Raw genomic sequence first — 26,439 nt, 5'->3', positions numbered from 1 at the left:
TGGAGCTCCAGGCTGGAGGAACAACCCCCTGCGGAGAGCCATATCCTCTCCTTAACACAATCAATACTTCTGCCCCATATTCCCCTGATGACACACCAGACAGCTATTACCATTTGTCTATAATGGCAACCTTCATAAAAAGATAAAACTTATAAGGATGCCTATACATTTACAGCTCTGAGACTGACGGTGCAATAAGTAACTTTGGCTTGCTTGCGTTAGCAAAGCTTTTTCCTCTGTCTATCCAAATCCAGTTTTAGCTGATTACACAAATCACTAAGTTTATCTGAACAAGTGATAAGGAGCAAACTCGCGAAAATATGTTAAAAAAGAGAGGGACAAAACCCCACTATTCTCCTTAAAGTAACACATAAATTGATAGGACAAAAGTGTGTAAAAGGGTGTTGACTGGATCACAATTTTTCAAAATAAAGGTTATCATGAGCTATATGACACGAGTTATGGTATATTCCTACTATTACCTAATTACATATTATATCCAGTGAAGTCTTAAAACCACATTGGAAATTTGCATGCTGATATTAAAACATTAAAACAATTCCCCCCCCCCTAATTCAACTTAGCGTCACAGTATGAGTGAAAAAATAGACACTAAAAATAACACTACAATAAAATATTACTTTTTTAAGTTACATAATTAACATTTTACGTTTCATCATTGAATATGAATTAAAAATAAAAAATTTAAATGAAAATTAGCATAGATTAATAAACGCTGTAAAACTTAAAATTTCATGAATTTAACTGTATTGTAAAATGTTTTTTATTAATTAAATTTATTAAAACATCCAAAACCTTAAAGAAGTATTTCACTAGTGTATTTATGTTACACAAGTATCAAAGATTGCACTACACTTGTCAGTGATTTTACGAGTGACATCACACTTAAATCTGGTACGTAACGCTGATGTTAAGATAGAATTGCGGTTATGTATTCGGATTAGAGCTGAACGCTGTTCTGTGAACACGGCCCCGACTGAGGAACAGATAAGCACTCGGTCGGGGTGAGGGCGGGACCGGGGCCGATTCTCAGAAAGCGTGCTAATAAGAGTGCCTTAATCTGCAGCTCACGACTGACGCACGCGTGCACTGAACATCTCCTGCCAGCTGCCACCATGACCTGGAAACCTCCCTTATACGCGGATAGTATACACACTCACTTCGCTCTGTTCAGAACGGATGTGGTTTGATAGGGATTACAGTCGCATGCTTCATATCTCTCTCCGACCGTGGAGCTCCGCGCTGATAATCTGGAAGTGGAGTGGGACGCTGGGATGTGTGCGGTGCCTGATGGATTAGCGCGTTTCCCTACTCCTCCCTCGGCAGAAGGACACGGGCCTTAAATCCAGGTTTTAGCCAGGAGGGAGGGATCAGGGCTTATGATGCAACAGGAGCCCCATCCATCACAACAAGCTGGAGGTGGGGTGCGGATGTGACCATGTGTTTTGTTGTAAAGAGGTCATGGAGTTTTCGTGATGAGATTACTCAACTTCATAAAAACAAGTGACTAGTGACCTTGACATAAGATGGGTGGTATCTAAATGCATGCAGATTACTAACTTCCATATTGGATTTATTCTCAAATTTGGGGATTTATGATGGTGTTAGTGCAATATGGCCCATAGTTCTGAATGACAACTGGTCAATACAGCATTTCCAGTTGTGCTAAAAATCTGTTGATCCCACTGCACAGGCCAACTATAAACTTTTTATATTGCAGTATAATGAACTATAACAGCACAATGAATTTCCTTAATAAACTGTTCTAATCAGAAACCTGTCTTTAATATTTTATTAGGTAGTACTTGTATTATTATTAAAGCATTAAAGCACTTTCCTTGTATCAGCAGTGATTATATTTCTGTAATAATTTTCAAAAACACAATTCTGAATAGTGGCCACTTTATTTCCAAGACTGGATAAAAAGGGAAAGACAAACTCTGTCAATGTTACCATCATTCTTTCACCGGCAACATGGGAGAGTTCAGTTTCATCAACCTTATATTTTACATATTTTACATAAAAAGGATCTCATTGCGTGAAGTCTTACAGACGTATAAAAATTCAAACCGACCAGGAGCAGAAAACTTGACAGAGCGGGTTATGAGTGGAAGAGGTGATTAACAGTAACAAAACATCCATATTTGACACACGAATTTGCATTGTGGAAACAATACAACAAGAGCTTGTGAGATAAAGAAAGAGATATGAATTTATGGTTCTTAGCAATATATGCAATAACACCAGAATTCAAAATATGCCCTGTATCATATCTTGAGCTCTTTCAATGTGTGATTTCATGTTAATCTAAAGATATGAGCGCACGTCTAACCAAAAACATTAAAGAAAAATAAATTAAAAAATAAATAAAACATTTTCCCCAGCAGTTTCAAAACAAGATGTTAATATACCATGAATATGTAAAGTCTGTTCATGATCTGAAGTATAAAAGTTGAATGATACGGAGTGCTACATCTTCAGCCTCGTCATTGGTAAGTCGTCGACATTTATAGTTATGGATTAATAGTACAATTCAGTGAAAGTCTATAGACAGCACTGAGCGCCAGTGTTCTTCTGTACCGACAGGAAACGGTGGTCTCATTCAATACACCACACAATCATTCAAGGTCATACCATTTTTTTTTTACATTGGGAGTTGATGTGAAATGCATACAAAGAGAATTCTACATTATACAGCCTGACAAAAAAACAAAAAAACATGCATGTCATCTCAGTAGTCAATGGAATCTAACACTAAAATCGTAATGCAATTTTCACATAATATATTAATGAAATGATTCAAATATGGCACAAGATGGTTCACTATATATATATATATATATATATATATATATATATATATATATATATATATATATATATATATATATATAAACCTAGATTAAAACTTAGGAGAAAACATATCAAGAAAGACTTATCTGGGGAGAAAGGAACAAATTATGCCAGTTTTTGAAGGCTGAAAATTTGGTTGATTTTGTTTTCTTTTGTTGCAATACATTTATCGAACATCAGCTAAAAAAAAAAAAAAAAACTAACATTAACATATTTAACAACACTAGGGAAAAAAAATTATAATAGCACAATGAACTGTGTACAATGTAAAAAAATAACAACAATAATATTAACAGGAAAAAGCCATCCAACCCCTGCAGACGTATGTGAACAGGTTCAAATATTATTTTTACACTATACTCCAGCAGCCACTTCACATAGGCGCTGAATTTCCTGTCCCACACATCTGCAGGGGTAGAGTATGTCACTGTTCTAGGGTCACCACTTCCACCGCCTGTCCGTCAAGTGTTACCGTGTTGTCGATGCGCGTGGCTACGGGAGCCATGGCCACCTGAACGGGTCGATTTCCCTGGGCCAAACTGGTGACGACCGTCTGATACATGCTGACTGGAATCTGGACGAGACCTGGGATGACACAAACACCCGTTACATATATGACAACTTCTGTGTGTATAAACTCATTTCGGTCACTCTTCACAGAACTGTGATGTCATCAGTGAAGACAGCGGCATAGTGGTTTGGGATGCACGTAACTTGTCATTTGAGACTGTTGGGAGGGAGGGGAGTTTTGAAGTGCGTAATCGAGCGGCCATGTTAAGAGTTTGAACGCTACGTGGCCAGGGCTGGGCTAGAGCATCACACTGCAATGCGGAACAATGGAGTAATTGAGGCGGCCACTCCCAGCTTCCGCTTCTCCCTCTCCGACTCGAGGTTAAACCCCTCTCTCTTTCTCAATCTACCTCTGTTTCCCCGCCCAGCTGTGAGCGGAGCAGCCTGGATTACTGCTGCAGTCACACGGGGCAGGAGGGTGAGCAACCTGCTCATATGGGCAATGCGAAAGGTCAAAACTAACCATGACTCGTAAACCCATCGAGAAAGTCTTGCGGTGGCGTACCTGCCGGACGCTGGACTTGTGCATCATGTTCATTCTCTGAAAGCGTGCTGAAAATAGTCTCACGATGCTACTCTGTCCCAGCGTCTCAAAGAAAGGCTCATATTTCAAAGTCGTCATTTAGGCTGTCAGTTAGTTTATCTATTCATGCCGGCACAACCTCCCCAAGCTAAATGTTCCCTTTAATCGCAGCTTAACGCAAAAAGTAGATCAGTTTTGAGCTTAAATGTATCTTAAAAAGGAATGGAAAATGATTTTGACTTGTTCCCCGCAGAATTATTTAATGAATTCTTAGGGTGAATCTCACAAAACCTGTCATGAAACGTTCATAAAAAAGGAAAAAAGCATTAATGAGGCTATGATAATTAAGCTCCTCACCCAATTTGAATGATTGAAAATTCAAATAAATAAATATATTATTTTCACTTTAATTTAGAAAGTGCTTATAATAACAATGAGATTACACTCTATTTTAAGGTATCCTTGTTACAGTGTAATTAGACATTTATGTGCTGAGTAATAAAAATGAACTACATTTACTAAATATTGGGATAGGATGAAGGTTTGATTTAGTTAGATGTAATTATGCATCATTTATAGTTATTACTATAGTAATTAAAGGACACTGTAAAATAAAGTGTTACCAACAAATGACAAATAATAAATGACACTCAGTTGTCAGTGTAAATTCAAATATAACAATATAAAAATGATTCATTAAAATGATGTAAATACTTCATATAAATAATACCTAAATAGTATATTTTTGCGCTATATATATATATATATATATATATATATATATATATATATATATATATATACACATATTTTTCTTTTGATGAAAACATCAACATGTTTTTATGAGATTCACACCTTTAAAAAGGGGAAAATCAGTTACTCCACGTGGGATACAAGCGACTCTTATTTCTCTTAATCACATTGTGTCTCAATAATTGACGGGGAGTTTGGAAGCATTGTTTTTTTGAGTGAAGAGCCTACAAACCCTCAGTCACTCTGACATTGAGGGTTTCTACGAGGCTTACGGAGCGATAAAGGGGCATTGGGGCAGGAAACAGAAATCAGTCACGATTACCTCAGACCAGCCACTTCAAAGCTGCACCCGCACTGCCATTTCACTGATTGAATAAGGTCAATAAACACTGGCTGTCCGTCAAGTGTCTGTCTGTTGTTGACTACGCTCTCCCAAATCTCCCCGTGCTGAAGCGTAAATTGGGTTTAATTGCGCAGCTTAACAGAGAGGGCCTCGTTTTAGGCAGAGTTGGATCTCCGGGACTCATAAGGCCAACAGATGGTCAATCAAGAGATAGCGAGTATAAAAGGGCTGCGGGACTAAAAAGTATAGTTCAATATGTAGTACATTATTTCATGCATATGTAGAATTGCTAATAAACTTAACGATTCAATTATATAAAATATTAAAAGAAAAAAAATGTAACGGCAGTGGTCATATATTAATACCAAGAGTGGGGTAAGGCCTGACGCCCATGTCTTTAATTGTAGTTTTAATGCCTGCTAATCAGCTTTTATGTTTAAATACAGCCCTTGCTCCTGTCTATTCTCTTAATGTCATGTGAGATTGTGTGTGTGTTTTATAGACTGGGCTTCCCAGTGCTGACAGCTGGCTCTGTGATTAGACTATGCTCTGATAATGGAGAGGATCAAAGCCCTTTAAGAGGGTTCCTCGGGGGTTAGGAGGGGGGGGGGGGGCTTCCTTTTGGTCAATGGGGGCAATGGACTAAGCCAGGACACTAGGTACGATAGGTCACTTGGAAATGGACAGGTATGATTGGACCAACTTTTGAGTAGAACCATTTTACCCATTAAAATCAACATTAAAGCAATTTGGACCCCATTTACTTTCTGAATGGATGTTCTTGGTCTTATTGTTATTGAATGAATCATTAGTGTATATTAGAAATAAGATGCACCATATCGATTGTCAGCTGATTTATCGGTAGATATCGAATGATATCAAATAATCTTAATCTTTAATTGAATGTTCCTATAGCCGACAAAGCATACGCCACTAACCGAATGTCCATCCAAGAATGCATTTTAGAATTGAATAATTTGTTATAATTAAGTTTGTTTAATATGAACGCCAAAATCATGAAGGCAAAAAGTAACTTATTTATTTTCAGCAAGTTTCTCTTACTCCAACCAATATGGATCTGAAACAGTGGACAATGAAATCTTTAGAAAATCTCAAAAATGAATAGCCATTTTTCATACTGTACTTTATGTATTGCATAAATTCACTTTCAATTATTTTAGGTTCTAGTGTTATTGTTAATTTATTTAGTGTATTATTTTAAATTATTATAGAATTTTGATTAACACTTTACAATGCGGTGCTAGTTTATTATTAGTTCACGTTAGCTGTACATTAACAGATACAACATTTGATTTTATTAATGTATTAGTAAATGTTGAAATTAACAAACTAAGATTAATAAATGATTTGGAGGAATTTTCATTGGTATTTAATGTAATGTAGTTAACTAATGTTAAAAAACGGAAGCTTATTATAAAGCGTTAATGTATTTAGATTGACATTTTTATATTATTGGCCATAAAAAAAAAATAAAAAAAGATTTATCAGCCTATTGCATCGGCAAGAATTGTAATATTAGTGTATCCCTAAAAAATTCTTAAATCAAAATCAACTTGCTCTTGCAACAATTTTCCACAGAAATGCGTCACATTATGGAAATGGTTTGCAAGTGGCACTTCACTTTGTCTTTAAGGATGTCATGGTCAGAAGAGAAAAACAAACTTCTGTTGATTTTCTAGCTTTTCAATCTAACCTAGTTTATCGCAGCTAAAAAAGGAAACGTGTAGTGCCATTTCAATACGCTGTAATGAATGCCTATAGTACACATTAGCACTGCACTTGGTTTGTAAAATGGCTTCTAATGCATGTGTAAGCAGCACTACTAGAGGATGCCGTGCATATGCAGAACGCTTAGTGGTTGAGTCAAAGCAAGGATTAGCAAGAAGTGTAGAAGCTGGAGTCACCATCTGTCCAACAAACACCCCGGGGATTACAATAGACCTCCACGGACTTCCTCACGCTCTAACACACCTTACATGAGACCAATACGTTCCCTCACATACTAGATGAGTGATGACGAAAGGGACGTTTCATCATATGTTTGCCCACCCCACACTTTCCTGTTTGTTATGTATTTGAGTGTGTGGATGCTGGTGATATAGAGCAGGGGTTCATACCACTGCCATCCGAAACTCCAGTTAAAGCTCCTACTGCGGCCGCCGTTTCTCCCGCTAACACGATCTGTCCTCCGCCCTGAAGAGTCGCTTCCGCTAATGTCGCCACTGCGTGAGCTGCTGCTTCACTGCAACACACAGATGTAAATTAAGGAAATAATCTCACAATATCCCTGCTTTCATAAACATGCAATGCTTTATACAGGATTTAAGATGTATTGATGTGAATTGGTGTGTACTGCCCCCTAGTGCAGGAAGTCACTCAAGAGGAACCAGAAAAAGATAACCACTGTCCTAAACAAGTTCTTCTTGCTCTCTTGATAGATGTCCAAATACGGACGCCCATTTCTGACACATAAGTATATGGGTTACCAAGCCCAGGCCCGGTTCCAGAATCAAATCGCGTGCTCTAGCCTTAATGAACATATCAGATTTTTGTCCTGTCCATTGCAATGGTCACTATGTCAATCATTGCAATTTCAAGAGTGAATTCCGCATTTGCAGCGTGCACGTGGCATTTAATCAATGAAGCTGTCTACACTATCGTGTCTACACTCGAGTGGTGAGTGGATTCTGACTAACTTAAACAGCCCTGATTGGCCATTGAGTTCAAGAAATCAACAGATATGTCTGTGATTGGCTACATTGATCAACACTGAAAAAGCACGTTGTAAATAGAAACATTTGACGCTCTTTAGAGCGCAAACACAAATACATTTGCCAATTCTGTTTCGCCAATTTCCTATTATTACAGCTTCCACTGAGGATGCTCTTGCTTTCATTTGAGGTTGCTTAGCACCCTCTAGAACAAGGCCTGGCCAAGCCTTAAGAGACTCTGGCATAACAATTAGACCTTGTAAACTACAATCTTTGTGACTTACCTAATGCAAAGGTTGATGTTGTTTAACATTTACTAAGCACTGTATGTAAGGCTGAAGAGAACTAAGTTGCAAATAGAGACCAGGCTTGACGTAAAGCTCAATCTGGTAAAATAATGTGTAAAGCAAACCTAAAATAAGCTAAATAATATAAAGCTTCATTTCAGCAACAGAGCGGTAGCTGCTTGTTCTCCACTCCCACACATGTGAAGACTAGCTAGGTTGTCACTAAAGAATTTAGCCTTTATTTTTTTGTCTTTTTGATGTCATGCATTGCTGAAGATTTATCCTTACTTGTAGATGAAGAAACTTCTGCATTTGTCCTTTTCAGCGACCCTGTTGATAACCATTTATCCATGTTTAAATCTGTTGTAGTCTACAGTAACTGTAAGCAACAAAAGTATGGTTGATAAATTGGTGGTTTATTCTTAACACAACCAAGTGTTACCGATGAAAGTCTAAAATATGACATAGTATTTCGAAATTGACAAAAAGTTGAAACTGACACCAAGTCAAAATTGTGAGATAAAAAGTCATATTTGGACAAAATGTTTTGACATTTTCATCACAAGACTTTATCTAACTTCATAATTAGTCAAAATTATATAAAAAATAAAAAGGATGACATACTAAGTCTGTCATAACATTCGAAAACTACAAGAAAAGATGAAATTGGCAAGTCAATTACAACAGTATGTCACAATTTCAACTTTCTAAGTCATAATTATGAGATAAATCTCCAAAATTGACATTCTGAGATAAAGAAAATTGACAAAACTCAAAATTTATCTAAATTATGACTTACTACATGATCATGAGTTTTTATTTTATAATTTGAAATTCAAACAAAGCATGATTTTTTTTTTCTTATGTGGCAGAAATGGGCTTCCAATCCAAATAGAGTCCAAAGACTGTCTATCCCGATTCCCTTTGAGAAACTGACAAAAAAGAGGGCTATTTACAGTGCTACGGGGCTTTAGTAGACGAAAATAAACTTTTTTTGATCCCATTTGTAGATGTCCTGACTGTGCTAAGCAGACTGATGGTAGATTTTACTGCTTTAATGAAGACTGTTGAGCAGAAAACAATGCCTCCTCAGCCTAATTGTTGTGGGAATGGAGTATGGTCCAATTGTTCCCGCTGTGCTGTATTTCTGAGCTGCTGCTGCTGCTACCTCCTTGTGATAAACAGGAGAACAGGCTCAGGTGAGGCCTGTTAATAAGACCCTGGGGACTTAAACCTGCACCTAGAAGCTGCTGCGGTTCAGTATTTCCTTTCTCTCTCTCCCCAACCCCAGCTTCACCTCTACTTCCCATGAGTACCTGTTGAGTGCCATGGTAACAGTTGCCCCCTGTTGCATCTCATGTGATGCAGCAACCGCAGCTTCGGCTAAGGAAGCCACAGCCTGCGTGGCCTCCGACGCTTGCGTGGTCTGGATGGTCATCTCGCCTCCCTGTAGTGTGGCCCAATTCTGCTCCACCTTAGAGACGAAATAACAATAATAGGTGTGAAGGGAGAGATGTGACCTAAAAGCACAGTGTGTGCGTGTAAGGACAGGACAGAACATGCACAAGATGCAAACTCATGGAATATTCAGATAAGGAATTGTGTGTTGACATTACCTCTCCATCCGTCACTGTGGAGTAATTCACCTGGGCGACTGTCACCGTGCCTGGCAATTCTGACGCATCTGCCAGTGTTGCTACCGTGGCTCCAGTGCCAACCTTTTGATTAGTTCAAATTTGGACATTAGGATACTGTAATGTGACCGCTGGAGAAAATGTTTACTTTTTCTTATTTAATACTTTTAAAAAAACTATAAATCTTATCAGCATAACAAAAATTACCATTTTAATCAATTTAACCTTTTTAATGATTTAGAAAAAAGTCTCTTATGCTCATCAAGGCTGCATTTATTTGATTAGTGTGATTTTAATTTGTGTATGTATATATATATGTATATATATATATATATATATATATATATATATATATATATATATATAGGATTAGGACACACATACATATACACACGTTTATACACAATCAGACCAATTACGTGTATTAAGGCAGTAAATGGTAAATATTTGATGTCATGTTGACTTAAATAGTACATATTAGTTATTTTTTTATATTATGATCTCCCTCTACTCTAAATGAAGTCCTCCAGTGGATCTTGTATATACTGTAGTCAAAAACAACCGTGTAGTTGTTCCCACAACTGGGACCTGAGCTCACCTGTATGAGCGAGACGGTTCCATCAGGATTACTGATCGTCTGCACTACGGTCTGTGACGGCACTAGGTGTGCAATGCTGTGAGTGGCTGTTGTGGCAACTTGCTGTGGGGTGATCTGGTCCTCAAAGGCGTAGAGCAGGTCCTCTCTCCCATGCTGCTTATAGCAGTTTTTAACGATAGTCCTCAGGGCTTGCGTCCATGACACCTGTTTCCAACGGAAATAAGCCCTCGATAAATCAAGATGATGCAAACTCTAGCTCATTTGCTTCAACTCAGATGCCATTTTGTGGAAAGCTGACAAAACTATGGTGTGGCTGATTCAACAATTCATTTGTCATCTTGTGTAGCATTTATCATAGAATTAAATGTTTTAGTAAAAATATATGTTGGTAAATACTGCTGCTTTAGTACTGTATATTGTAATTGTTCTATATTTTAATAAATTAAAATGATTAAATATTACATTCTTATTTTAACCTAAATTTATACTGTATTTTTCTATATGAATATATAATGAATGATATATAATTCTACACACTTTAATATAATGTTTTACCATCTTAAGCAAATATATACATTTAGTTTTGAATTTTAACCATATTCTATATATTGTTGGTCAAAAATATTCTGTAGTGTTACTTCTTTATGCCCCAGTCCTAGTGTGAGCCCCCAACACTACCCTCTGTTTCTGCTCCTCTGTTCGGACGTCACTGCGTACGTTGGCCCAAGGAATGTCCTCCGGCCACCAGATGGGCTTGCAGCTCTCTTTCCCCCAGCCAGGCTTCCCACGGCCTGTGGAATACTTTAGCATTTCTGGAATGAACGCTCTGAGCTGGGCCTGAAAAAGCAACAAAGAGCGCACAATCACTGTGGGAGATTTTAAACTGGGAGTGGCAGAGCGCACGACGGCCTCTGGAAAAATTAAATTTGTGTGAGGAGAGTTTGGAAACAGCAAGCCATTGATTTTCCCCTTCCTTCTGCAACTGAGTACAGACAGTCTGCCGACACGTATAGCTTGTGAAAAGCTAAAAGTAGACTATTAGGTTTCTATTTAAAGATTAATCTATGGGTGAGGCTCCACTGCACACTGACTGCAGGAGATTGAGAAGATGGAACATACACCACTGCACTATAGATTATGTAGACAACAAGTAAATTAATTAACACTTTTAAGGTTGGTATACTACTGTTCAAAAGTTTGGGGTCAGTAAGATTGATTAAAAAAGATTTCTATTTAAAATAAATGCTGTTCTTTTGAACCATCTATTCATCAAAGAGTCCTGAAAAAATGCATTACGGTTTTCAGAAAAATATTAAGCAGCACAAATGTTTTCAATATTGATAAAAAAAAAATGTTTCTTGAGCAACAAATCAGCATATTATAATGATTTCTGAAGGTTCATATGACGCTGAAGACACATAAATACCACATTAATGTATATAAAAAAAAGGCAGTGCTGTCTCTTTAAAGTTTAAAGATGGCAATGAATGGTTAAATATATGAAAGGAAAATAAATTTAAAAAATCTGTATAAATACAAATCAATGAAACCAAGAAATAGAAATAATAAATGCAAGGGGGAAAAAAACTATTGAAAATTCAGTAACAAATTTTGCAATGATGCCATATTGCTTTTGGTTAGATTTGAAATGTATTTTAACGGGCTTAAAGTCGTAATCTAAAAAAGTGTTAGTAAGGAATTGTTAAGGTATTAACATGACAATCAAGGGGCTTTTTTTTTTTTTTGCCTGAATGAGTCCATTGACTTTTTAAAATAACACTGAATTGTATGGGGCAGTCCATTAGCCCAGCAACAGCTCTGTCCAGTGGGTGAGGGTGGAGTTGTGGAGTTTATCCCAGTGCCCTCAGTGCCCTTGGTAATTCCGTAGGCAGGCCAGGGATTGAACTGCACAGCACTCTGTAGCAACGTCTGTTCACCTCGACATCACAGGCTAAATTTGGCTTGGGAGGAATAAATCAGTTCCCAAAAGAGCTTCTCCCTCCCTCCCACTCTCTCACTGTCACAAACACTTCCTGTAAGCCTGACATTGGACGGTGACAGACAACAACATGGCGAACAGCTAGTAGAGAAGGATTTCAGGAGAAAAGAAAAAGTTCTGATACAACTAATTCATTGAAAAGTCAAGTTTTTGACCAATTCATTTCTAAGATTCTTCCAGTTGTGATTGCTGGATAAGGATTTAAAAAAAAATTGTATTTCAAATGGTACACTCAAAGATTATTGTAATTTTTTTTATATAATGTATACACAATGTATACATGTCACACTAATATATAAAGTATATTACCATTACCATTGTTAATGTTTTTGAAAGAAGTCTCTTATTTTTTTATTACGAATACAGAAAAAAACTGTAATATTGTGAAATATTATTACAATTTAAAATAATGGTTTTCTATTCTAATATACTTTAAAATATAATTTATTCATGTGATCAAAGCAAAAAAAATTCTAACAATATAATTATCAATTTAACACATCCTTGCAGAATAAAAGTATTAATTTCTTTAATATAAAATAAAACCTTTTGAATGGTAGTGTATATTGTTACAAAGGATTTCTATTTAAAACAAAATGCTGTTTCTTTCTTTTTTTTACTTTTTATTCATCATCAAAGAAGGTTATAAAATAATATTATGCAGTAAAACTGTTTCTAACATTGATAATAAATCAGCATATTCAAATGACTTTTGAAGGATCATGAGACACTGAAGACTAGAGTAATGATGCTGAAAATTCAGCTCTGCATCACAGGAATAAATTATATTTGAAAGTATATTCAAATAGAAAACCATTAGTTTAAACTGTAAGAACATTTCAGAATATTACTGTTTTTTTATCAAATAAATGCAGGCTTAATGAGCATAAGAGACTTCATTCAAAAACATTAAAAATAGTAATAATTCCAAACTTTTGCCCAGTAGTGTAAATATATTATAAAACAATTTAAAAATCTCAATAAACAAAAATAAATCTTGATAACAGCTAAAACCTGAACTTAATACTGATGTTAAGTACAGGGTTCAAAGTCATGTAACAGATTGTCCACAGTGGCATCATGAGTTGTAGGCTCTTCCTTGTGTTTGTGCAGATGGTCTAATTACATGGCGAAGGAATTAAGAGGAATCTCACGCCCCAAACACACCGATCAGCTGCCCATTCCCTCCCCCTGCTCTGCTCTTAATCCACTTGGGAGCCAATCAGAAACCCCTGTGCTCGGGCACGATGTGCCGGATAATTACTCGCGCGTACAAGCTCACCTGATGATCCCTGCACAGACCTGCCTCCAACTGCCACAACCCAAGCAAGGTGTGTCTATCCTGAGGGACATCAGCTATCAGCACACAGCATGTGGGGTAGTGAGTAATGGGCTAGCTGGTAAATGAAGTGGCTGTACTGGTTATGTGGTCTTACACCAGGCCAAAAGTAAAGGTAACCTGTGCTAAAGCCCTGTAGTGGTTGAAGTGAAGACGACTTAAATGCTGCTGCAAGAGTCCAGAAAAAGCTCATTTGCATGGCAAAGCAGAAAATTCCTGGCTCATAGCGCCACCTGGTGCCCACCTGTGTCATCTTGTCCACAGACACTGGTATGCCGTCAATAGTCAGTGGAGGCAATTCAGAGGTGAGCTCCCCACCACCAGGGGGCGCATGTTCAGCCAGGGCGTTTTCCAGATCCTCCAGAATCATGCTTTTGTATTTCCTCACCTGATCACAGGACATCAAAACAAAACAAGGGTCAAATCAGAAACAGTGCAAATGCTATGAAGAGGAAATGCAGGGTAAAAATACTCACCACATTCTCCAATGGTGCCGCTCCAAATACTCTAAACACAGGGTTCGGTTTAGAGGGAGAGATGCACAACACAATAGCCTGCTGGCCAACCCGTGTCGTGTACTCGTCTAGAGTCGCTCTCAGCTTCCTGCAGACATAGTAAGAGTCAGTGTTGTTATTGTTAACTACAATTCGGAAAAATCATGCTAACACTTTACAGTAAGGTTTAATTGTTAACTACATTAGTTAACATGAACTAACAATGCACAATACTTCTACAGCATTTATTAGTCTTAGTTAATATTAAAGGGATGATTCGGAGTAATTTCAACCTAGGGTCCTTTGCACCATGACCTCGAGCCAAACCCCCCCCGAAGCTTTTTTCCCCTTGGTCGAACATTATTAAAGTTAGAGCTTATTTAGAGATATCAGCCGAATGGCTTAGTGCAGGCGCTAATGGATCCTATGATGCATCTCATAAATTACCCCACTAATAATGCCCAGAATGGTACCAAACTTCTACAGTAGTACAAACAGGTTCTGTACTCATAAAACGAGGCATTGGAAAGTTTGTAAGTACATCAGGAGTTTATTTAAATAACACTTGCCTGATGGCTTACGCTACAGCTAACCCCAACGTCGAGGTCACTTCCGTGATTTGGGAAAAGCCCGTAAAAGTTCTAGCAGAAAGCGATGCATAATGATGTAGTGTAACGACACCCAGTTCCAGGAATGCACTCATATTTTGTTGGTAGAACCAGTTTGCAACAATTATTAGTTAACACTAAGTTGTCAAGTGTTATTTAAATAAACTCCTGAAGTTCTTACAAACTTTCCAATGCCTCGTTTTATGAGTGCAGAACCTGTTATGTTGTAGAAACCACTGATACTTAATACCAATTCATTGAACAATACTGTGAATATAGTTCACCTAAGCAAGCGGGTCTGCTGTCTTTTACGGATTGAAGGGTTTGATTCAAAGATGTGTGGCCGTTTACGTTTCTTCCCTGTTGCTACAGCGGCGGCTGCTGCCATGCCAACAGGTCCTGAAAAAGAATTAGGGGCATAAAATCAGCTGTTTTTAGACATTCTACATCATTCAGGATATACGCTGTCTGTGTATTCACTGGGAATTGAAGCAATGACTGACATTGCTAGCACCATGCCATCTTAAGCTAGAAGACAGCAGCCAATTTATGGTTCAAGTTCACCATCTAGTGGCCAGTGTAATAACCACTAGTCACAGTCAGTACACAATAACAATGTGCTGGAACCGACCTGCAGCAGCCAGATGTGCAGTGACCTCATCTGTTCCAGTTGAGTTGAGGATGTCAGAGTCATCATAAGCGTCATCGTCGGGTGAGGAGGGCGAATCCTCATCAGCGCTCAGCATGCCGTGCTCTGTGTACGTGGCGACATGCACCTGCCCGACCTGCTGTGAGACGGCATGGGCCTCGATAGTGGTCATGTGCTCTGTCTGATGCACCGTGTGGTCTTCCATCACCCGATACAGTTTCTCTCAAACACACTGAGACACACATAAACAGTATATTAGCACACACACATTCCACAAGTAACTGGTTTGCTCACATTAATAGATTAGGTCAGGGTGAGAGTTATTGACCTAATATTTTGAGGTGGCCCAAGTACTCAAATATATATGTGTGCGTAAGTGTATTTTAATTTGTATAAGCATTTGCATATAAAATGTGCACTCAAAAATGTGAGGAGGAATCATCTTATTACATTGTCTTATATTAGCTACCAAAATCCCTTTTTACTAGTATGTAATGTGAATCAGACTTACATGGTATTCTATTAGTATAGTGTTGGCAGATATGCTTTTATACTGAAACATCATGACAAAACATTTAATCTGGGGTGAATCCAGGTAAACTGGGCCACTAAAGTGTGATCTCAATGTCATTAAGTGATCAGAATCAGCCCCCCAAAATTTGACATTTGTAAATGTATATGCTATTTATCCTAAGTAGTTTACACTTAATGTGTAGGAAAAGGGTCTCCTTTTTATACACACAAAAGTTATCTAATAACCATTTTCATAAAGCACTGCACCTATTTTTATTGCTTTAAACATCACTCCTGTAGGGGGCACTAATCACATATAAACAATATAATTTTCTCATATATATATATATATATATATATATATATATATATATATATATATATATATATATGAGAAAATGATATTGTTTATCAAAATGTTTTAAAAAAAATTATATATATAACGTTATATATATATTTACAGTGACAATGTTTTGACTGTAGTCTGTACGACTGACTGCTTTCTGTATTTACCCAAAAGGATATGTTAGCATTCAAAATGATTAACAGCATATACCTTTGCTGTGCGTATTACAATTTAGCAATGTACAATCATGTAAATAAAGACCTCAGGAATTATTAACAGGAAGAAATCAAAGCTTTATCAATGACAAACCCAATGACACAGAGAGAGAACATTTTTTAATTAAGTTTTATTGAATAATAAGATATTCTAATGACATTTCTCTCACAGCAAGGAGTATGGATTAAAATTATTAAAACGTTCTTATTTAAAAAATAAAATAAAATAAAAACGTATGTAGGAATTATTTAGGATGACGTAGGTGCTACGAATGATCCACATAGATAAATACACCAGCTCGCGTCGCGCTGCATCATCATCATTATATTCAATGGCCCTGACACTATTACTGTTCTGGAAACGGTACAAATGATATGCCCAAATCACCAAAAACGTTTCCAAATATCAAAAGACACGTCAACAACCAATAATAGCCACCATAAAAGGTAGGTTTAAATATCTGAAATGACTGAATCGATATAGACTAACGTTAATGATGTCCAGCATTAATAACAAACACATAAATGGCGGTTATTTTCAAACTGTGAATAATACGTGTAAAGCGAGCGAACTGTAATAGTGAAACATTAAACACTGAAGCCTTTTCAAACTGCTATTTCATACACGACAGTAAAAAAATCAGACGAGCTTCAAAACATCTGAAATTATCTTATAAATAAAATTTAGCCGGGCACCGTTTTCGACTCTGTAAAAAGCGATTTAAACACTCGACTGATCGATAACACTTCTGTGCTAATATGCCATGAAACATGCATTCAAATCCGATTCCCCGAACAAGAGCATATAAACACAAGCTCTCAAGCACTGAAAACCCATTTAGCATCTGGACAAAACAAGAGCGATTACGATTGCACATCTAAATTCAGTAGGCCAAAGGCCTGCGACAGCGCCATGATTATTTTGCCCCAAATTTGAGCGGGGTAAATAATAATTGCGATCCTGGTAAATGCTTTCGATATCGTCCCGAGTTCTGTTTCGCATCGTCGCGATCTGCATCTGAGTGTGTGAAAGACAAACGCTGCCGGGTTGTTTGGTGCGGCTGCGCCGGGGCTGAAATGGCTGGAGATTGCGCGGTAGGGCACTAACCTCAGAGCGGCTGCGCTACTTCGGGCCTGCGCTGTGCGGCGGAGCTGCGAACACCAGCTGCAATGGAGGACAAAGAACGAGCAGCAAGTGCGCGCGTCCTGGGCTCAGCTCAGCGGCTGATGCGCGGCCCCGAGCGAAGTGCACAGAACAAACCCCGCCCCTCCCTCTCTCTCATTCTACAGACTAGAGCCTGAACTACGCTACATGATAGTGCAGCACAGAGTACACACTACACTTTCAAAGAAGTGCACGGGAAATAGACAGTTTTCTTGGGCCTGGCATATTTATTTTTTGTTGATTTGAAACTGTGGAAAAATATTTTTTTCATGCACAGTACATTAAAATATGGTTCGACAGAGAATTAAAAATAGAAATAAATATTTTTTGATTATTTTGTCAAATTACCAAATTATTCGAAATAATTAATGTATTTATAAATTGATATTAATATATATACATATAGATATATTTTTTTCACAGTATATATATAGGCAAAAGCTTTTCTGTGTGTGTATATGTAACTGAGTAAAAGACAGTGAACAATTCACATGTAATTGTAAATAAATGATTAAATTTGTGTTTAAAAATATTGTTTTATTAGATATGGTTATTTATTTTTTGTTAATATGAAACTGTGGAATTTTTTTTTTTCATGCAGAGTACATTAAAATATGGTTCGACAGAGAATTAAAAATATAAATAAATATTTTTTGATTATTTTGTCAAATTACCAAATTATTCAAAATAATTTATTTATTTATAAATTGATTCTAATATGAAACTGAAAAAAAAATTCACATGCACGGTGCATTAAAGTTCATTAGGTTTATTAAAATATGGTACAACAGATAATAAAAAATAGAAATATATATTGTTAAATTAATTTGACAAATTACCAAACCATTTCAAACAAATAATGTATTTATAAGTTTATTTTATATATAGTATATATATATATATATATATATATATATATATATATATATATATATATATATATATTCACATTTAATTTTTAAATTAATACAATTGTTTATTGGATATGGTGCAATAGAGAACAACAAATTCAAGATTCAATAAAAAAAATCATTTTTATTATTTATTGCATTTTTATCATAGGTTTTTAATGAATGAATGAGGCATTTATATAGTGCTTTCATATGTACTACTGTACACCCAAAGTGCTTTACAATCGTATCAGGGAATCTCTCCTCAACCACCACCAGTGTGCAGCATCTGAATGATGCAACGGCAGCCACAGTACAACGGCTCACCACACACCAGCTACAGGTGGAGAGCAGAGAGAGTGATAGAATTAATATAGAATATAGAATTAATATATATTGATATATTTTGATTATTTTGTCAAATTACCAAATTATTCAAAATAATTTATGTATATATAAATGTATTATATATATATATATATATATATATATATATATATATATATATATATATATAAATAAATATATATATATATATATTACTGCATTTATTTTTATTTCTGGAATAAAATATATTTTATTGTTAATGTTCATAAAATGTTTTCTGTAATGTCAGAATAATTAAAAGATAATGGATGGCAAAACATCCTGTTTTTCGTGTACATCTATTAAACTACATTGCTTTTAACTTGGCTTCTTGATTTTCTACGAGACATTTAAAATGAAAACTAATGCAAAATAAAAGTTCTCTCAAAAAAACAAAAAAAAACTCATTCACCTGTTTCCAATTAAGCCTTGATGAACCTTGATTGTGTGTGATGGAAGGACAAAGACGAGATTGGATGTGGATACGTCGTTTTATCTATAAAAATCCCACATTTGGTGAGTACTTTTGATTTCCTTTTCGTTAAAAAGTTGTTACGAGTCTTTTGGAGATGAGCCAAAACGATAAAAGGGTTAAATATCCGTTGTTAAGAGTAAAAAACATCCATAAGAGGGCAATATGGTATCACAAATGTTTCACCTCGTCTGTTTGATTGATGTGTGTCACTAGATGGCAGTAAATGATCATTTTTGAGTTGCTGTGTGAATGACTGATGGTGCATGCGATTGAAATGACAACATTGTGCTTTTGCTTGTGTTTAACCGAATGTCAGATTATTCCAAGACACAAACTAGCTTTTCTACAATGTATTTAATTTGGTTATTATCTGCATCTAATCCAGTTAATGCAAGCTACTGTATTAAAATGCCCTTTAATCACTCGGGAAATTGTATAATAGCCTAGATATAATTTCAATCCACTATGGCATCTTTTGTTGTTGGCAGCGGACCTGAAGTCCACTTAAGTTTATTGCATAAAGCTTTAGTTTAAAGGTTGTTTAGTTCAGCCTATTGTGGCAGAGAGTGACTGCAGGCCCATGCGGTGGTACGCAAAGTGATAAAGAGTCAGTCTTTAGAGGTTTCACAATCTGCGATCTATCTTCACTGTGCTGCCCTGCTGGGGAGAACCGATAAGGTTTCAGAGGAGTTCAATAATTCTCTTAATTGATTGTCTGAAAGTGAAGATAATTCATGGTAATTGTCAGGCCAGTGAGGAGCTCATGAGTTGAAGCCACCGAGGGAGGAATAATGGACGCTTCACTCACTTACATGGCAAAGATAGACCAAGAGACCAGTCACAGTTTGTTTTTGCCTTCGCAGAGTTAAACAGATTAATGCAGTGAACTGAGAAAACAGATTGCGCTTTGCTTATTATACATCAGGCCAAAACACTTTTCTCCATTCTGTCACCTGATGGAGTTTTGGTTCCTTGCCACTGTCATCTTGGCTTTTGGCTTGCTTAGTTGGGGACATTTAATATATTACGGTATTGATCTGCCTGCATTGACACCATTATATGAGAACTGAACTGAGCTGGACAATGACATCACAGTTTTCTCCTTTCTAATTTATTAAACTAAATTAATAACTTTTTTTACAACAAAAATGAACCATCACTGAACTTAAGCTGGACTATTACGCTATTGTCTAGAAACAAACTTTGTTGCATTATTTTCCTGTTATCACTGTAAAGCTGCTTTAAAACAGTCTGTATTGTAAGAAGCGCTATATAAATAAAGGTGACTTGACTTGACTCTTGAATGAAGGCAAAACCACCAGAGTGCACTCTGAGACCATTTAAGTCACTTTTATCAAGATTTAATATTTTAGCAACATCTTTGGATGTTAATTTAGGACAAAATATTTCACCATCAAAAAAACCACACAACTTCAACTGTAAGCAGAATTATGATGATTGCTATTATTTATAATGAATATATACACATTTTGTAGTAGGGGCCTTTAAATATTGCCTTTGACAATGGGGGCCTTGAAGTAAAAAAGGCTGAGAACCACATTTGTAGGGCTTCCCGAATACCTTCTTCAATATAATGCTCATAATTTCATGTTAATTCAAGCACTTTTTCTTTTTGTCTTGCATTTGACAGATATAACTGTTTCATTAGTCAAACTGCCAAAGGAAACAACTGTTTACCTTTATGATTCAAAATTAGATCAATCTAAAAACGGCAACACAAAATGTTGGCATCACCAAATCAGCCATTAAGTGTGATCTTTGCCAAACACAGTCAGGCAGGCATTATCTGCGGTGGGGAATGAAGGAAGGAAAACAGAAATAACCCAAGCCCTTTAACCATGAATAGAGGCTTGTATAATTTATTCCAGCTGTAATCAGAGCACGGATTGCTGTCAGTGCAATCAGCTCATAATTAGGAGAATTCTCTGTTGTTCTGCTGTGTTTTCTGGGAGGCCCTGTGGCGCTGAGTGTCTGTCTGGGGGCCGATGTGTAGCAAACAGCCAATTTACTGAACCATTAAGATATCGGCACCTTTTGCTTTCCCCTCGTAACCTGTTGCCATGCCTGCTTCTCATCTCCTATTATCTCTCCCTCTCTTCCTCCGTTCTATGTTCCCTCCGCTTTTTCCCCCTCTCCGTCTGTGCCTTCCTCCCCCGCAAGTCCTGTGGCGAACAGGTGCAAAAATTATCTCTCATTCACAAAGGGCGAAAATACTTTGCGTATGGTGTCTTTGTCACATGTCAGAAAGGGGGCCAAAGACTGGTCTTTCCCATGCATTTGCAGCTGTCAACCGAAACTGAGGAGGAACTGATAGATTGGAGAACCGGACACTATATTGTGTATCTTAGGGTTAAGGATTTTTTCAAAACGACTTAACTTAATAGTGATGCCAAATCATGCAACTTGTTGATGTTCTGTCATTTTTAAGCAACCAGATGATTTTCACCTGCTGAATGATAAAAGAGGTGAAAAAAATCTCACAGATTCAATTGAGCAACCAGAGGGACCAGAAATTAGACTTGAGGGGTGGGTTCTTCTGACTTCAGGTCCTCCTGGGAAGTTTGTATCTAGTTGGGAAGTCGTAATATGATGCCAGACACAATCAAATCAATGGTGACATACCTACCTTTTCTACAAAAAATTCAGCATACAATTTTTTTTAAACAATATTTCTACAAAATGTAAAGAATGCACATCAGGTGTGTTTTTGCTTTTTTATGTTTTTATTATAAATGAAGGTGCTATAACTGAATGGTTAAATATTCTATTCTATTCATTTATTTTAACAAATACAGTTTTCCACTTATCATTATGGCTGTGGTGGCGTTCATGTGCAGTCGACTTGTATAATCTTTCTGACATAACTTGAGTACACTAAGCAACCAGCAACCAATATGTGCTAAAAACCACACAGAACACATTAATAACAACCATAGAAACCTATATAGGGAGAGAGACAAAACCATTCAAATTAAAAGTTGATTATAACTCAGTTTTAAAGGTCATTTCAGTGGTAGACTTCTTTAGAAGATTTAGGTTCGAAAGAGTGGGACGAAACAGAATAACAGATCTGCAGATGGGACCGTGTGGTCACATGTCTACAGTAGAACTAAAAGGGTCATTCTCTGTCTCTCTTTGGTGTGAATGCTTAATTTAACGCTCAGGAGGGGACTGTACCACTCTGACATCAGTGCCCCACTGTGACATTTCTTGCTCTGCAAGTAATGACAGGGCATGAAGGAAGAGCGAGGGGGCTAAAAGTGAGAGGGAAAGAAAGAACGACAGACATAATGGTCTGTACAAATAGTCCACATCAATCCCCCTGGCCCCCGCATTAAATCTTTGTTCTCCTGATAGGGACAGGAGAGTGGGGTCCCAATTTCTGAGACCACATAAAAAAAATCCAGATTTTTATTTATTTTTATATGACATTTCTTATTTTTAATGGAATATTGCAGTATTTATTATCAATAATTTATGCACATCATCATTTTTATTATTATTTTTAATACATGTGCCCTTGTAATCTTTAATTGAACTAACTTCCTCTTGCAGCGACTTCTCTTCTCTGATGATGTGTTTACTGGCGGGACAACCTGTCACTCACATGACATCACATCAGTTGGAAACAATAATGATGCAATCAATTCCTGATGGACAAAATCAAGTCCCGCCCTACATCACAAACTCATTGTGAATTGGCTTTTCAACACACACACACACACACACACACACACACACACACAGGGCATTTACCTCTGCAATTCTGCTTACTGTGAAGTTCAAAATGATGGATCCTATAGGGCAGCTCTCTCACAGGTTGAATCCACCGGAGACCTTATTACTTTAAGTCTCTTTGCATGCAGTTCGGCTGACATGGCACTGAATGTGTGGATTGCCACAGTGTTCAGCTGCCCAATTATGTCAATAGCTCGGATTTGTAACAGAATATGATAATGCCTTGGAAAGTTGCTAACTCCCTTGTTTTGAACTTATTAGCTGTGGTGTGAAGTGCTGTTCTGTAATTTATCGCCTCTTGGAGTAATAAATGGGGAAAGTAAGCTCTGTTTCTCTTATTGATTCACAGTGAGTGTTGACTTGCAGGTCCAGAAGAGAGCTCTTGCGCTCAGCACTTATTTGTCAACCGTTTCTTGCTTCTGAGAGTGTTGACCAAATCTGTTCTGCATGCACAATTATATTTACAGCATATACAGCATTATTTAAGCGTTTAAAACAAAAAGCAATCTTGAATACAAAGCATGGAAGCACAAACGCCTTTATTAGCACGGTCATTTCTCACTGCGTCACCAGCATTTGCTTTTGCACAGTCACTGTGTTGTTGTGTGGGAGAGGTGTTCGGTGTTGTTTTTGGATGGAGGATGCGCGGGCGTAACATTGCAGGAGGGAATGTAAGGTGGAATGTGGTCTGAAGGCCAGGCTCTTGAGGGTGGGCATGTCTTGTCCTTTCTATAATTGACTCTGGAGCTACGTGTTTAGGTTTACAAAAATTGGCCATTGATCCATGTAGGGCTGCAGTTTCACTTTGCAGTTATTGCTTGATTTGCACCTCTGCGTAAGTTCGCAGGTGAGAGGAAGTGATCAGGCACCTGAGATATTGGTGGAAGAAGGAAGAAATGGATTGGACAGGGAAAATAAAGGGAACTGTCAATCAAACTTGTGCGCAAACATGCAGAAATACAAAGCTCTGTCATGAAACTCTAGATGGCGCAGGCTGATAGGTCTTTAATCAGTTTGATAGCGATCACATCGTCATCTACATAGCGCAGCTGATTGGTCACTGTGGCATCAGCAGCCAATGAGCTTGCTGCTCAACATTTCGAAAACTTGGCAATGGCATTGTATGCTGTTAGCAGTCTGCAGTGAGCTTTCAGAAACCCTCAACCTTCCCCAGCTCCAACTATATTGATCTGCTATGGGGGTTATTTCATGTTTGTTATATGTGCTGCAGCAGCATGTCTTACATGCTCACAGCAATCTCTGTGAATGTATTGGCAGTAGCAAGTATCTGTACTTTCTCTGCAGCAGCAATAATCAACAGCTATCTATTCCACCAAGACCAAATACATTGCCACATCCATTACTGACCATTATATGGTACATTATGTGCTAATGTCATCCAGTGTCTAGAGCTCATTTGGGGCAGTAGAGATTTGCAGGTAAAATGGTGTAATGAAATGGCATAGATTTCCAATACCACAGACTAAAGAACAGGATACCTCAGTCCAGACCTTTACTTTTATCAATATTATGATATTTCTATGCTCTGCTTGACGCAAAACATGGTCTGTATTCCAATACCGTAGATTAATTTCAAATGAGCTCATATTTATGTTGCTTGAGCTATGTTTATTAATACCAAAACAAACCTGCAACTTGTGAAGATGAAAATTGACCATTTCATTAAGAAGCAATATTTGGAATTTTTAAAAATATTATAAGAAATAAATCACATACTTATGTCAAATGAATGAAAGTATCAATCTCAATCTGAATCCACATCAAATATAAAGTTAATGCAAAAAGTAAGAGTCAAAAGGAAATAATGCAAGAAATATCATAAAATGATCACTCTGCTAAATACATTTACATAATTATCTGGTTTATATATTTTATGTTATCGCTATTTCAAGTTTTGGAGCTTTTGGGAGTTGTTCTCTACTCATTCAATTCTTGCACAGCTAGTTTTAGTTTCTGACCCTGTCTATTACCCACTAACCACTGTTGTACATCGTGTTTAAATTCCACATAGAATATATGGAACGTCAAATGTAGGAATCATAGAATTTCACTGTGGTTTTAGAATCTGATCTCAAGAGTTTGGTGTATTTAATTTAAGCATGAGATGCGTTCTGTATTCTGACTAGATTTTGAGCAGGTTAGCAACCCTTAACCTGTTAGTTGGTCATACTAGTTCTTAAGACACAGTCAAATTTATGCAACTGACCCCAGAGTTGCCTAAATGTCTCTTTGTCCTTGAAACATGTAAATGTTTACTGTAATGTACGACTTATACAACCAACGCTGAAATGTAAGGAATGGTGGCTATACAACATACTAAATGTTTTCATCTAAATTGCAAAAAGGTTAGGTTTAGGTTAGGGGATTGAAAGCTAAGTCTAAAAAGACAAAGGCAGGTCACCACCATGTTAGAAAAACAAACATACATTTGTGTGTGTGTGTGTGTGTGTGTGTGTAAGTGTGTAAAGTGCTTCTTCACACTCCAAATCACACTGCCTTGTGTGGCTGTGTTGATATGTGGGTTCAGCAGGTGTGTGAATCACAACCCCATATTAAATCTAAATTTACCTTTCATTTCCAAGATGATGAATGGAAGATTGAGTGTTTATTTATTTATGCAGCTTCATACAGCGATTCAGACTGCCTTACCATACAGCTTGTTAATGCATTTATATTCATAGGAACATAACTTTCACCTTAGAACATGTATATATCACTTTCAACCGAGTTTTTATTCATCTGCTCACAGTATTACAAATCAGTAAATCTGCTTATAAGGGCCGATATTTCAAAAGGCTTTTATTAAAACAACCCAGCTGTGCCGTTATAGTAAAATATTAAGATCCTGGCCACATCGATCCTGTCTTCGTATTCGGGTTTGTTCTACAGAATCCAACTCGGCAAATCATTAAATTTTTAGTGTCTACTTATATCCAGTTGAATAATTTATCAGGCAGTGGGCCGAGTGATTCAGAAAACACTTGATTGTCTGCATGCTGGGGGTCTGGGGAGGTATTGAACCAGGAAAGATGATTTGAGAATGCATCGGATGGAAAGTCGTCGGTATGGAGATGATTAAGCAGAAAGATGGCGATGTTAATGACTGAAGAACATTGAAACTCCATTGTGACAAACTGGGGTTGTGGAACTTGAGAGGTATATACAGTTAAAAAGTTTTGGGGTCGGTAAGATTTTTAATGTTTTTGAAAGAAGTTTCTCATGCTCATCAATGCTGAATTTCTTTGATCAAAAATACACTAAAACAGTAATAATGTGAAATTACTGC

At 37.0% G+C, this 26,439-nt stretch overlaps 2 protein-coding genes across 3 annotated transcripts in view; both read right to left on the bottom strand.

The window, feature by feature from the left end:
* Positions 1-26,439, bottom strand: part of slc26a5 (solute carrier family 26 member 5) — a 202,049-nt gene that overhangs the window by 103,894 nt on the left and 71,716 nt on the right. The gene's annotated exons all lie outside the window — the stretch shown is intronic.
* On the bottom strand, positions 2,967-17,735 carry nrf1 (nuclear respiratory factor 1). Of its 2 annotated transcripts, XM_079869756.1 has the most exons (12): positions 17,586-17,735; positions 15,386-15,635; positions 15,039-15,153; positions 14,129-14,255; positions 13,897-14,040; positions 10,993-11,151; positions 10,315-10,518; positions 9,699-9,800; positions 9,399-9,556; positions 8,371-8,412; positions 7,202-7,326; positions 2,967-3,459 (listed from the first exon to the last, which is right to left on the bottom strand). In XM_079869756.1, the coding sequence occupies exons 2-12, from the start codon at positions 15,606-15,608 to the stop codon at positions 3,299-3,301; spliced, it is 1,560 nt and encodes a 519-aa protein (XP_079725882.1). In that variant the 5' UTR covers positions 15,609-15,635; positions 17,586-17,735; the 3' UTR covers positions 2,967-3,298. The 2 variants fall into 2 exon arrangements, with proteins under 2 accessions (XP_079725882.1, XP_079725883.1); XM_079869757.1 differs by lacking the exon at positions 8,371-8,412 and having other exon boundaries at positions 17,586-17,733.

This window comes from Squalius cephalus (genome assembly GCF_949319135.1).
Source record: "Squalius cephalus genome assembly, chromosome: 4".
In the NCBI taxonomy this organism is placed as follows: Eukaryota; Metazoa; Chordata; class Actinopteri; order Cypriniformes; family Leuciscidae; genus Squalius; species Squalius cephalus.
Note: the sequence above shows the minus strand (reverse complement) of the source record. Positions and strands in the feature narration are given on the sequence as shown.

Bases quoted from the DNA above. Each gene is read 5' to 3' on its own strand.
- nrf1 (XM_079869756.1), bottom strand. From the start codon at position 15,608: ATGGAAGACCACACGGTGCATCAGACAGAGCACATGACCACTATCGAG. The intron at 15,154-15,385 runs GTCGGTTCCAGC...ATTCTTTTTCAG, and splicing joins TGCACATCTGGCTGCTGCAG to GACCTGTTGGCATGGCAGCA. The intron at 8,413-9,398 runs GTACTCATGGGA...GGTTATCAACAG, and splicing joins GTTACCATGGCACTCAACAG to GGTCGCTGAAAAGGACAAAT.